General features: G+C 40.2%; 1 protein-coding gene across 17 annotated transcripts in view; it reads right to left on the bottom strand.

Moving 5' to 3' along the window:
- Nucleotides 1-14343, bottom strand: part of BACH1 (BTB domain and CNC homolog 1) — a 108948-nt gene that overhangs the window by 55112 nt on the left and 39493 nt on the right. For 6 of the 17 annotated variants that reach the window (XM_064273140.1, XM_064273142.1, XM_064273139.1 and 3 more), the window contains exon 5: nucleotides 1071-1160. The exons of 7 other annotated variants lie outside the window; for them this stretch is intronic. In XM_064273140.1, coding sequence (XP_064129210.1) covers nucleotides 1071-1160 — 90 coding nt within the window. Of the gene's footprint in view, nucleotides 1-1070; nucleotides 1161-2065; nucleotides 5032-14187; nucleotides 14335-14343 lie in introns of those variants that run through there. 4 more of the 17 variants (XM_064273135.1, XM_064273136.1, XM_064273137.1 and 1 more) reach the window with 2 other exon arrangements.

The following is a 14343-nucleotide window of genomic DNA, read 5'->3' as shown; positions in this document are numbered from 1 at the left end:
ATGGGTAACAGAACAAACAAATGGCTGCCTGGTCTGGTGCCATCCTCACCATCGTCGGTATGTTTGAATCTGTTGTTTCAGCTATTGCGTAATGCCTTCTAACCTAGGGGCCTCACCTTCCAGCACTATATCGGATAATATTCTGTTGTGATCCATAAGGTTTTCAGAAGTAGACTGCCAGTAGGTAACTTTCCAGATCCTTTAAAAAAGTGAGTACATCAGCGATTCAACCTTGAACCTAGTTCCTTCTGGGCCCTGAAGGAACCACCACCCCATGAAAGACAGTTCCAGCTACAGCTTCTGAAAACCCGTCAGCCCAGGCATCGACAATGCCTCTGGCTGATCCAAACAAAAAAACTGGGGAGGATAGTTTCTGGATTTGTTTTTACTTAAAAATTTTGTACGTTGAATTGATGAGGACAAGACACTTGAATTATTTAATTCCTCCAGACTCACATCCTGGGCAGATAATTCCTTGTGCTGGGGGCTGCCCTAAGCATTGCTGGATGTGTGGCAGCATCCCTGTCCCTATCACTAGATAAAAAAAACAAAAAAAAAAATCCTAAATCTGTGCCCCCTTCTCCAACCCCACCCCCACACCTGTGACAGCTCTGAGCAGCTGCTGAAAGCTTGATTAAAAGGGCCTGATTAGAAGGTGAAGCCAACGCTATAGAGTTCACTCGGCAGATAATTAAAAAAAAAAGACTAACAAAACCAAAATACCCATTGCTGTCAAGTCGACTGCAACTCACAGCGGCTGTACAGCATAGAGCAGAACTGCCCCATAGGGTTTCCAAGGAGTGGCTGGCAGATTCTAACTGCAGACCTTTTGGTGAACAGCCAAGGTCTTAACCACTGTGCCATACCCCTTAAAACACCCTACATTGCTATGCAGAGACTGAAATTAAATAAATCAAAAATAAGGCTAGAATTTGTGCTTCCTGAAGTCCATGAGTGTTGGGTATCTTTTTTTAGACATATTATCTGGTAATTATTACAAATACCATAATAATGCCAATTACTGACCCAAAGACTAAAATTAGTACATTCAGAGCATGATTCCAACTCACGGCCATCCAGTGTGTGTCAGAGCAGAGCTGCACTCTGCAGGGTTTTCCAGGGCTGGGATCTTTTGGAAGTTGAGAGTTGAGTTCCAGGGCCTTTCCACAAAAGTGAAAAAATGGGGATGGAATGTACAATTCTATTCAGTTAGAAGTGATTTTAGAGAATTTTATTTAACTGTCAATTTATCACCAACATCTAACATTTAGAGTTTTGCTACATTTGGGTAAATACATTACGAAGAAAATGTAAATTAAATACTCTCAAAGTATATTTTTAATGAAACATGGTCTTAATAGCATATGAATATATAAGATCAGTGGTTTTATTGCATTGTTAGAAAATTAAATTCTGAAACATACAAAAAAAAATCAATGGATGTTATTATTTGTTTATTTTACAATCAGTATGCCATCGTTTACCACTATGGCTTTAAATTTTCATTCTGCCTATCAGGTTTCAAAGAACAGTTTATTACATGCCTTAATAAAACATTTAAAATATTTACAAATTCAAAATAGATGTTTCATTACTGAAAAAAGTTCACCTGAGAATTCCTTATGACATCGCTATTTGTTTGATTCGTTTTCTTTCCCAAGTTGTTACCATGGCTGAGGGTCCACGTACAACCTGTATCGTCATCTAATGCATTAAATATATTTAATTCCTTATCTGCAATTGGTTTAGCATTAAGCTATAGTAAATTATAAAATTTATACAGTAGAACTGAGATTATATCCACATTTGTATTCAATGTAACGATTCAACAAATTATTTGCTACAGCTATAGAATTCACATGAGGGGAAAAAATTTAAGGTAATGTTATTTTACTGAATTAGACATAACAGCTTTTTAAAAATCATCAAGCATTGAGAAGGCCAGTTCATAAAACAAGGAGCAATGATCACGTAAATACGCAACGTACAAACTAAAAACAGCCTTTCCAAAATTCTGCATGAAGGAAAAGGTATACATTGTATACACACTATCCTGTCATTTGTCTTCCGCAGCCTCCAAAAAAAAAAAAAATACCAACTTGAAATAAATTTTCTTAGAAAAACTTCTTTAGAAGTTAATGTTAAGATAGGCATAAATGTGTAATGCTATGCAATATATAAAAAAGTTCCCCACTTTACGGCCAAAAGACAGATACAGTCTTTTTTATGTCTCTGTCCATCTGTATTACAACTTGAAAAATCATGAGGGTATGAGGTAGTGTAGTTATTGGTATTACATGGTGGCTATTCAAAGTAATGCTATATTTTAAGAAATGTTACAGTTGGCCAATAATCAGAATACCATTCAAATAAATCTGTAATGCTAAATGGCTTACATGGAGAAAGAAATTTAAACCAAGTGCCTTAAAAATCATATTTAATCTCTGGAGACAACTTGATTTCATCGTAAAATAGTAAGTAAGCTTTCAAAGCAGATATATACAGAAGCAATGGAAGCAAAAGATGACTTGATGTCTGCACTCGCACAAACCGGTATGACAAACAGCTGAGTGTACACTGAGGTAGAAAACCAAAGATTCCACTGGCTTGTGTAAGAGTTTGCGTACTGTAAACCAGCCAAGTTTTTATATCATTTTATATTGTGAAGCTGAGAATTAAAATTACGAGTATCCAAGAAATAGCTACATGGGGATATTTATATACAATTCTTTTGTAGGATGGAACGCACTGTCGTAGAATTATCAATTTTCCCAAATTCTTGAGTGTATTTATAAAAAGCCTCTAGAAAATAAACAAGTCCAACCAGTTTCCTCTTAGCACAACTAAGTCAATAACAGAGATAGCATACAAACCACTGAAAATATACGAAAACACCACACACACACACACACCCATCAAAAAGGGTAACATCTGACCAATTCCTCTGAAATATTAAGTCAGCTCCCCATGTACTTGCGCAGAAAATGTCCACTTGCTTCAGACTCATTCATTCATGATGGACTGTTGTCCCCATATTAGTCACAAGGGCCCCTTGCTAAGCTCAGGGTGCAGTCTACGGAAATGTCTCTTTCAGATGTCTGAAATGAAGGCCTTTCTAACCCAAACACTATAAAATACTTCTTGTACCGTTTAAAACTGAGTTCTGCAAATGTTTCTGTGAATGTGAATATATTCTTTTGTTTTTTTTAATTATTGAAAGGGTCCATAACTTCCATTTGACTCTCAAATTTTTAAGTCTACAACCCCAATATGGCTAAGAACCACCAGAAAATGTTATGGGACGGGCACACTCAGATTACAGAAACCACATTTAGGAACACAATTGGATAAACACAAAGGTAATTTTAAAAAGCTCAAGTCAAAGTGATTTTTGTGCTCGTATACCACATCAGATTTGAGGAAGAGGGCAAGGAGTCAATCTCGTTTCCAAACTGAAACTCACAATGGAGCAAGTTCTACTAGTGTACCTCGAGTTTTGTCCTATTTCACAAACCTGGACCGTAACTGGAGATATATTTTTATCTACCATAACGCTTTTCACAAGTAAACCACAGGACTTCAAAAATAAGATGGAAAACAAACAACTGCTACTTCCGGTAACTGTAAACAATTTCCGTTGCCCCTGATGTCTGGTTTTCTTGCTATCAGTGGCCTATGGTGGGAAGGTAAACAGCCTAGTATTTTGGTAAGCTCTCCGGGATTCTAAGAATGCTAAGGCAACAAAGCCAGTGCATTCATTCATTCACTCATGCCACTGTATCCTGAGTCCTACTTCTTCCGAATGGACAAGCATGTCAGGAATGGGCCCGGATGTGGTAGAGACTGAAGAGAAAAAAGAAAACAGGGAAAATGACTCCTGTCTACTGTCCACACAGCCAGAATTTCTACAGGTGCTATAGGGAGGCTTCCTACCTTAGGCCAACTACCTGCCCTGTTTATTAAATATTCCCAGTGTAGCTTAAGAGTCAAAAGGAAGTTTAGTAGGAGCTGAAGAGCAAAGTTCTAGGATTCAGACAAGATGACTTCTTTATCTCTCACTCTGTAGTCCCATGCAAAAATGCGGACCTACAGTGGCCAAGATCCTACTTCTGATTAGAAGAGAACTCTGCCGTTGTTGCTTAGGGAGGGGTGCCTTCTTTTAAATCAGTATACTACAAAAAGGTCAGATTATTAAACTCATGCAGGCTGCTTCTTCAGAGGAGCTAGCTGCGGATGTTCCGAGTTGTTGAATTCTTGTTTGATAATGCTGCAGTTCTCATGCACATATTTATCTGGAATACTGGGAGGAGTTATTACTAATAGCTACTATTCTTTAAAACGTGAGTTGCAAAGGTCTACTGCATTTTCACACATGATTTTCAGTATCCAGGAGGTAAATCATTTCTGCATCTCTTGTGGAAATCAAGACGTCAGCATTGACTTAAGAGAAATTCCAAAAAAAAAAAAAATAACTCTTGCGAAGAGACAGACGGCTGTACTAGGCTTTGAAGACAATGCCAGGACTTCAGCAGGAAATCAGATGGTCTGAAGGGAGTGAATGCAGGTCCACGCTTACTCATCAGTAGTACACTTATCAGTCATCTGCTGACAGAAATCGGAGATGCCCCCACTCTGGCGACACCGCTCCACGAGCCCGGTGTGCTCAGGGGCAGCTGTGGACGTCTGCCGTGACCCCTGACCCCGCTCAGCGCTGGGCTCCTTGTTTTCTCTGGAGCTGGGGTAGCCGGGGCTTTGCTCACTGGCTGGCAGTGCGGCGGGAGGCCCATCGCGGAAGCTAAAAATTGACGGTAAAGCCAGTTCGCCATCAGGAGTACTTTTTTCTTTTTCAGAAATTAAGAATGAAAGTGGGCAATCTGAGGCTGAATACTTGGCAAGGATCTGTATTTGTTCCTGACTGAGAGCTGCTTCTTTACAGACTTGCTGGCAAAGTCCAGTCAGGTTCTGCTTTGTCTCACCCAGAGTCGACAAAATGAGATCTCTTTCCTTCAACAAGCTCTCCTTTTCGTTTTGCTGTGAAAAGGGGAAAGAGAACACAATGACTTGTGTTTGTCAGCTCAGGAACCAACCAACATCTCCAAGATGACCAAACATTCCCAACTATAGCCCGCTCTCCTTAAGTAAGATCAAGCGGAATTCTTCCCTTCAATTCAATTCAAATATACAAGTACCAAAGGCCACGTCCCTCATCCAAAAACCTTAGTACGAGATGCATCTTGGAATTTAGACGTTCTCAGATTTTAGAAATATGGGTACATGCATGATTCCCCAGCAGGGTCTGGGGCAGCACCCCATAACCAAACATCTTAACATAGTGACACGAGCATTAAAATATCAAATAATGCATGAAGTAGAATAAAGACTCTGCACAGCCTGATGTCAGTTGGGGACAGGCTTTTTGACTAAACAGTTCACAACAAACTTCTATGGTTTTCAGAGTTTTTTGGATTTGGGGGCTGCAGATAAACAAATGTATTAACATTTGGGATAAATAAAGCAAAAAAAGTCCTCTTAAGTAACTACAGTGAACAGAACTAGTCAGAGACCAATCACAGCACGAGCCTAACGACTGACATTTGTCGAGCATTTACTCTGGGTCAGATATGGTGCTTGGTGCTTCCAAATATGCAGTCTCAGCTACGTGGCTCACACTGCGACTTTGTTGATTTATGTGATAATAAACCCATCTTACAGATGGGGCTTAGAGTTTAGCATCCCCAGAGTCAGGAAGCTGGGTATTAAGTTACTAAAGTGTGAAAGGGTTTAGGGGAAATTCTGTGTTTGCTAATGATTATTTTAAATGTTATCCCTACAGGAAATTCTGCCACACAATTTTTCATGTTTTTCCTAATTCCTGCCTTCTGTCCACCCTCACTTACTACCGCTGACAATGTATCTTTTTCTATATTGTCCCACCTCATCCCTCCTATTCTACCACTTCATGACGTCTAATCTACTATGAGCTGAGAAAGCAAATAATCAAGCCATTGATAGTTAAGAGTAAATAAATCCTGACTGAAGGTCAAAGGTCTGCTTTGTGAAATTTAGAACAATGCTTTGACAACTTAGAGGTCTCATTCTGCTTGCCTTCTGCTTGTCAGGTTCTGGTGATTTGAGGTTGCCAGTTAACATCAGACAGGTTATTTCATAGTGCTACTGTAATCCCATCCTTCAAATAGATTCCTTTCTGGAACAAAAATAGCTAAAAGGGTATAAGAGCCTTGCTTTATTCAAGCATGCTGTTCAGGGTTTATACAAAAGGATTCCTATAAAACTGTGTAAAAATCTAATTAATGGTGTTTGGTTTTTAAACCCGTATTTGTGCTCATTCTATAGAAAGGTGGTCCAACAGAATGTGGAAGTTATCAAATAGTATCATTAATATCAAACAAAAGTAAAATTTTGCTGAAGATAATTCAAAAGCGGTTACAGTGGTACATCAATAGGGAACTGCCAGAAGTTCAAGCTGGATTCAGAAAAGGACATGGGAAGGGGGATATCATTGCTGATGTCAGATGAATCTTGGCTGAAAGCGGAGAATAGCTGAAAGATGTTTACCTGTGTCACTGCCTATGCAAAGGCATTTGGCTATGTGGATCATAACAAATTAGATAATGTTGCAAAGACTGGGAATTCCAGAACATTTAATTGTGCTCATTAGGAACCTGTACACAGACCAAGAGGCAGAGGATACTGCATGGTTTAAAATCAGGAAAGCTGTGCGTCAGGGCTGTGTCCTTTCACCATACTTATTTAATCTGTATGCTGAGCAAATAATCCGAGAAGCTGGACTATATGAAGAACATGGCATCAGGACTGGGGGAAGACTCACAAACAACCTGTGATATGCAGATGACATAACCTTGTTTGCTGAAAGCAAAGAGGACTCAGAGCACTTACTGATGAAGATCAAAGACCACAGTATGGATTACACCTCAACATAAAGAAACAAAAATCCTCACAACTGGACCAATAAGCAACATCATGATAAATGGAGAAAAGATTGAAATTGTCAAGGATTTCATTTTACTTGAATCCGAAATCAACTCCCATGGAAGTGGCAGTCAAGAAATCCAATGATGTATTGTACTGGGCAAATCTGCTGCAAAAGATCTCTTTAAAGTGTTAAAAAGCAAAGATGTCACCTTGAAGACTAAAGTGCACCTGGCCCAAGCCGTGGTATTTTCAACTGCCTTATATGCATGTGAAGGCTGGACAATGAATAAGGAAGACAGAAAAATAACTGATGCACTTCAATTATGGTGCTGCCAAAGAACATTGAATTTACCACAGACCACCAGAAGAACAAATCTGTCTTGGAAGAAGTACAGCCAGAACGCTCCTTAGAAGCAAGGGCATGTTATCAGGAGGGACCGGTCCCTGTAGAAGGACATCATGCCTGGTAAATTAGAGGGTCGCTGAAAAAAAGGAAGACCCTCAACAAGATAGACTGACACTGTGGCTGCAACATGGACTTAAACAAAGCAATGATTGTGAGGATGGCACACGATGGAGCAGTGTTTTGTTGTACACAGGGTTGCTATGGGTTGGAACCAACTCCACAGTGCCTAACAACAACAGTTTTTAAATATTTTACGGGCATCTGTCTTAGGCTGGGTTCTCTGGAGGAGCAAAACCAATGAAACGTGTGTATGTATGTGTGTATGTATATGTAGATATATACACACACACACCAAAACAAACCCATTGCCATTGAGTTGATTATGACTCATAGCAACCCTATAAGGACACAACAGAACTGTCCCATAGGGTTTCCAAGGAGCGGCTGGTGGATTCGAACTGCTGACCTTTTGGTTAGCTGCTGAGCCACTAGGGCTCCAAAATATTTATAAAGAGAAATTTAGCTCAAGGAAATGGCTCACGTAGTTGTGGAGGTAAAGAAGAGTATGTCTGAAATACAGGAAACTCCTTAACCATACATAATCTCTAAATAAAGACAACTATAAAGTCATATTTGTGCCTAATATGATATAACTAACGTGTATACAACTGAAACTGTACTAGCCCCATTTACATCTTATATTTTATATATTGTAATGGAATAAGGGAGGGAAGACATTTACTATACATATATATTTATACATATTTATACACACACATACATGTATAAGAAAACAAGGAAGAAATACCAAAAACACTGACAGTCCTTTCAGCAACTGGTCACATGGTTGTAGCTGGAATTTAGAACTACCTTCTCCCACCATTCATTCCATATTCCCTTTGCCTTCAGCAAACACCTCAGCTGGTCATAATTCTTTGCCTGGTGAGGTGACCCAAACCTTCATTTCTCAAAAGTCAGGGCCATTAGTAGTCATGTCGGAATTGCGTTGCTGTAGTTTTTCATCCGCTTCAATCACAAACTACAGTAGTACTAACAGACACCATTCTACACTTTATGGCAACAATTCAACTTTACATCTGTCTTAGTCATCTAGTGCTGCTATAACAGAAATACCACAAGTGGATGGCTTTAACAAAGAGAAATTTATTTTCTCACAGTCTAGTAGGCTAGAAGTCCAAATTCAAGGTAGTCTAGTAGGCTAGAAGTCCAAATTCAAGGCATCAGCTCCAGGGAAAGGCTTTCTCCCTCTGTCAGCCTTCTCATCAATCTTCCCCTAGAGTAGGAGCTTCTCCATGCATGGACCCCGGGTCCAAAGGACACGCTTTGCTCCTGGCGCTGCTTTCTTGGTGGTATGAGGTCCCCCTCTCTGCTCACTTCCCTTTCATCTCTTATAAGACAAAAGGTGGTGTAGGCCACACCCCAGGGAAACTCCCTTTACATTGGATTAGTAAGGGTGTTACAATCCCACCCTAATCCTCTTTAACATAAAATTACAATCACAAAATGGAGGACAATCGCACAATACTGGGAATCATGGCCCAGCCAAATTGATACACATTTAAAAAAAAGAAAAATTTTAGGGGGACATAATTCAATCCATGACAACATCCAAATCCACATTTTCAACAGCTAATATACAGTATTTGTTAAAACCTAAGATATTTTTAAAAAGGATTCTAAATATATAACTCATCCAATAAAGATAAGGCGTAGATGAACTTGTCCCTATTATCTGGCCATTTCAGCGTCAACAGACTGTTGTTAGTTGTTGAGTTGATTCTGACTTACGGTGACCCCATTTGTGCAGAGTAGAATTGTTCCACAGGGTTTTCAAGGCTGTGACCCTTTCGGAGGTCTGTCTTCCGAAGCACTGCTGGTTGGATCAGCCACCCTCTCAGCTAGCAGTCAAGTGGTTAACTGTTTGCGCCACCCAGGAACCCTGACAATATTCATTGCTAAAAAATGGCCACTAACAGTTCCTTGGAAACCCTGGTGGCATAGTGGTTAAGTGCTACGGCTACTAACCAAAAGGTTGGCAGTTCAAATCCACCAGGTGCTCCTTGGAAACTCTATGGGGCAGTTCTACTCTGTCCTATAGGGTCGCTATGAGGTGGAATCAACTTGAAGACAACGGGTTTGGTTTGGTTTTTGGTTTAACAGTTCCTCACAATTTAAGACTTCTGAACAGACAGTACAGAGAGATATACAAATGGCCTTTAATGACATGAATACAAATTCTTAATTTCACTCATAAGAAAAACATTTAAAAGCTACCAAGAGATACCAATGCCCACCTATCAGACTGGAAAAAATCTAAAAGCTGACAACAAACTCTGCTGCAGCTGTGGAAAACAGGCCTTCATACTGATGATGGGAAAGCAGCATGTGTATTCATCCTTGCTCCAACAACCTCGTTTTTAGGAATGTGTCCTAAAGCTATCTCACTTAATATGAAAAAATGATGTACAAAGTTATTCACTATAGCATCCAAAATGTTCGTCAACAGGAGGCTGGTTTGAGTAAACTGTCTATAGATGCAACTGAGTACCACGCAGGTGTGAAAAGAATGACAACCTCTCTGAACTAGTAAGAATATTTCCTTCTTTCACCATCCTTTAAGTTACTCCTTAAAGTCCACAACAGTGCATACAGAATAATACTTCTATGGCACAGAAAAGGAAGAATCCATCTAAAATGTTAATTTACCTTTTAAAAAAGAAATACAAGGGGAAAAACAAATAAACAAACCAGAAACCAAAGAAAATAGTTACCTCTAGAAGGTGGCTATGAATAGGGTATAGGCAAAGGGATGGGATCAACACTTTCGAGCATATCTTTTTTAAAATATGGTTTTAGCCTCTGAAACATAAATGCGTTACATATCCGAAAATTGTTGTTGCTAGGTACCATCGAGTTGGTTCCAACTCACAGCGATCCTACATACAACAGAACAAAATGCTGCCTGGTCCTGCGCCATCCTCACGATTCTTTCTAAGTTTGAGCTCATTGTTGCAGCCAGCTTGTCGAGGGTCTTCCTCTTTTTTGTTGACCCTGTACTTTACCAAGCATGATGTCCTTCTCCAGGGACAGGTCCCTTCTGATAATATGTCCAAAGGATGCGAGACAAAGACTCACCATCCTAGTTTCTAAGGAGCATTCTGACTGCGCTTCTCCCGAGACAGACTTGTTCGTTCTTCCGGCAGTCCACAGTATGTTCAATATTCTTCTCCAATGCCATAATTCAAAGGCATCGATTCTTCTTCAGTCTTGCTCATCAGGAAAGATGTGCATCAGCGCTGGATCCTTTCACCATACATATTCGGTCTGTATGCTGAGAAAATAATCTGAGAAGCTGGAGTATATGAAGAAGAATGTGGCATCAGGATTGGAGGAAGCCTTATAAGCAACCTGTGATACGCAGATGACACAACCTTGCCTGCTGAAAGTGAAGAGGACCTGAAGCACTTACTCATGAAGATCAAAGACCACAGCCTTCAGCACGGACTACACCTCAACACAAAGAAAACAGAAATCCTCACGACTGGACCAGTAAGCTTCATCATGACAAACAGAGAAAGGACTTGAATCCACAATCAACACGCATGGAAGCAGCAGTCAAGAAATCAAATGACCTATTACAGCGTTGGACAGACCTGCTACAAAAGACCTCTTCCAAGTGTTAAAAAGCAAAGACGTCACTTTGAGGACTGAAGGTGCACCTCACCCAAGCCTTGGTATTTTCAATCGCCTCGTGTGCATGCATGCGAAAGCTGGGTGAATTAAAAAATTAGGCTTAAATAAAAAAATGTAAAGAGAAAATCCTAGTGATAAATATTAACAGAAATAAATTAACTGAATTGTTTATCAAACTGATTAACATAAAGGAGAATTATTTCAATTACCTTTTCAACTTTAAACGTCAGCACTCGGACATATTTAAGTGGAAAAAAAGCAAATATTAAATTTTGTTCAATATGCTCATTGTTATAATAATACTGACACAAATTTTGTGACTATTTCACACATAACTTTAGAATAAAGCAAAGAGCAAATATATTAATGTAATTAAAAAACCCACTGCCGTCGGGTCATAGTGACCCTGTAGGACAGAGTAGAACTGCCCTATATAGGGCTTCCAAGGAGTGGCTGGTAGATTTGAACTGCCGACATTTTGGTTAGGAGCCAAATGCTTAACCACCAGGGCTCCTTCTAATGTAATTAGGAACCAAGATTTTCCCTGTAAATGAAAACAGATACAAGACAGGTATACAAAAGAAGTACACAGAGAAACTAAGTTAAATTTGGATTCTAATTTTCTACACAAGCTCATGATTTAGTAATATGCTTTTCAATTTTTTTATTGAAGCATAATCAACATACCAAAGGAACTCATGATTTCTTTCGTTCTCTGTCCCTCCCTCCCTCTCTCTCTCTCTCTCTCTCACACACACACACACACACACACACACTCTCTCTCTCTCCTACTTCCTAGCTTCATCCACTGAAAGGACCAGAAGGAATAACCCTCCGCTGCAGGCATGAACACACCTGGCACCCAGATCTTGCTTTCTGAATTCCAATACCCACTAAAAGCAGCAGGCATCTTTGAGGAAATAGGTGACTCCAAACCTCGGGACAGAAGTACAAGGTAAGTTTACAATATTTTGTACTAGAAGTCACAGAAGCACTAAGGCAGTCATATCAGCCAGCTTGAAGGGGCTCTAACCAGCCGAAATGTCAACATAAAAGATCCATGACTATTACTGAGTCAAATTACATTAGCAAAACTTAATCCATGAGTCCATACTGACGGGTGGAAGAAAAGGAAAAGAGGAAGGAAGGAAAGTTCTTCTTACAGAACGCCAACTAATACGTGCACAGGTGGAATGACAGAATTGTAGAATACAGACTTCTGCAACCTCCATGGTGAAATCCATCTACAAGACAAAACCAAACTCGTTGCCGTCAAGTCTATTCCAACTCATAGTGACCCTATAGGACAGGGTAGAACTGTCCCATAGGGTTTCCGAGGCTGTAAATCTTTACGGAAACAGACTGCCACATCTTTCTCCAGAGGAGTGGCTCAGGAGACCCTTCTGAAAGGGCTGACCTTTCAGTCAGGGTCCAAACACTGAACTGCTGCTCCACCTGGGCTCCTTAAAATCCATTTATAGGTGCTAAAGATGAAGAAAGGATGTAAGAGTGTTCAGGAACAGGATATCCACAAAGTGCCTAAGTTAACACCCCACAGTTACTGAACAAAGGCAAAAATGTAACTTCGAAAATGAAGAAATCTGGCAAGTCTCACCTGCTCAGGTGAGACCCTGACACTGTGTGCCTCCCCAAGTGATGCAATATGAAGGACACAACACACCAATGAACGTTTAATCTCAATCTAACAATTTAAACTCTTCCAGCTTACGTGAAACACAGGGACTGGAGGGATATGTGCCATAACACCAGGAGGAAACAACTAGACAAACATGAAAAGTGGGACATTTTACAATAAATCTGGCCTGGACTCTACAGTTATTGTTATAAAGAAAATATGGGAGGGCTTTTCTAGATTAAGAGACTAAAAAGATATGACCAAATGCATTATGCAATGACTGGATCCTACTTTGAAAAACGAGCACCTACGAAAGATTTTTTGAGAATCATTATGGTAATTTCAATATGGACTAGATATAATATTGAAGATTTATTCATTTTCTCAGGTGTGAAAAGATCAGTCATGGTGAGAATGTCCATGTTTAGGAAATGCATGTTCAAGCATTAAGGGATGTGGTGACTTTCACAGACTCAGAAAATAAGAGCAAGAGAGAGAGAGAGGAGAAAAACAGTGAAACTAAGAGGCTCTGAAAGCCTCTCTGAAACACCAACATACATGAACTGGGGTTGAAAAGAGACCAAAACTGACAGGGCAGAGAGAGAGAGCAATCAACCAGCCAAGGCAGGGAGACAGACCAGGAGAGGAAGACAGACAGACTTAGGCAGACACAGACAGATAGATGGGGCAGAAAGGTAGAGTAAACGTGGCAAAATGTGAGTAATTGTAGAATCTAAGTGGACAGTACCTATGCAGTTATTTACGGCACCATTCATTTAACTTTTCTGAAAGCTTGACCTTTTTAGAGTCAAGGTTGGGGGGTGATAAGGTCTGGGATGGGGCAAAGGAATGTGCATCCTTAAGGGGCACCTCCAGGTAACTCTGCTGCAGGTGGTCTCAGATCACATTTTAGACGTGCCGGTCTAGGGCACCAAGGAACGACAGAGGGCAGATTACATACAGGCCCAAGAAGAAGGGTCCAACAAGACGTGGGAATGGCAGTGTGCTGGGGGTGGGGCAGCCAGGAGAATGTGACTGGCTGTGGACAGAACAAGTTTATTCATGATAAAACAATACAATCTTCACCACAAAATCTTTAAAATTAAGGACAAATGAGGTCATTTTACACCTGTACCATCATAATGGATGAGGGAGATGAAACAATATCGCGACTGAGCACTACGACCCTGAGCACAGAGGCTTCTGAGTACTCTGATTTCTGATCACTTATTACGTGTAAGCTGACGTCAATCAACCATGTCTGAGACTTTCTCAGAGAAATAATATTTCGGTAATTAAAATGATTTTCTTTAAAAAAGTCTCTTAATCCCAACATTACTTTTGTGGCTAAAATAGTATCAAAGACATGCATATTTTCTAACTTCTGGATTAATCCTCCCTATTCCTAGCCACCAAACCCACTGCCATCGTGTCGATTCCGACTCATCGCAACCCTACAGGACAGAACAGGACTGACCCATAGTGTTTCCAACGCTGTAATCTTTACAGGAGCAGACTGCCGCAGCTTTCTCCAGAGGAGGGGCTGATGGGTTCAAACTGCTAACCTTTGGATTAGCAGCTGAGCACTTGAACCACTGCACCAACAGGGCTCCTTTCCCTATTCCTGGAAAAG

This window comes from Loxodonta africana, chromosome 20 (genome assembly GCF_030014295.1).
Source record: "Loxodonta africana isolate mLoxAfr1 chromosome 20, mLoxAfr1.hap2, whole genome shotgun sequence".
NCBI lineage: Eukaryota > Metazoa > Chordata > Mammalia > Proboscidea > Elephantidae > Loxodonta > Loxodonta africana.
The sequence above is the reverse complement of the archived record's forward strand: the minus strand, read 5'-3'. Positions and strand labels throughout refer to the sequence as shown.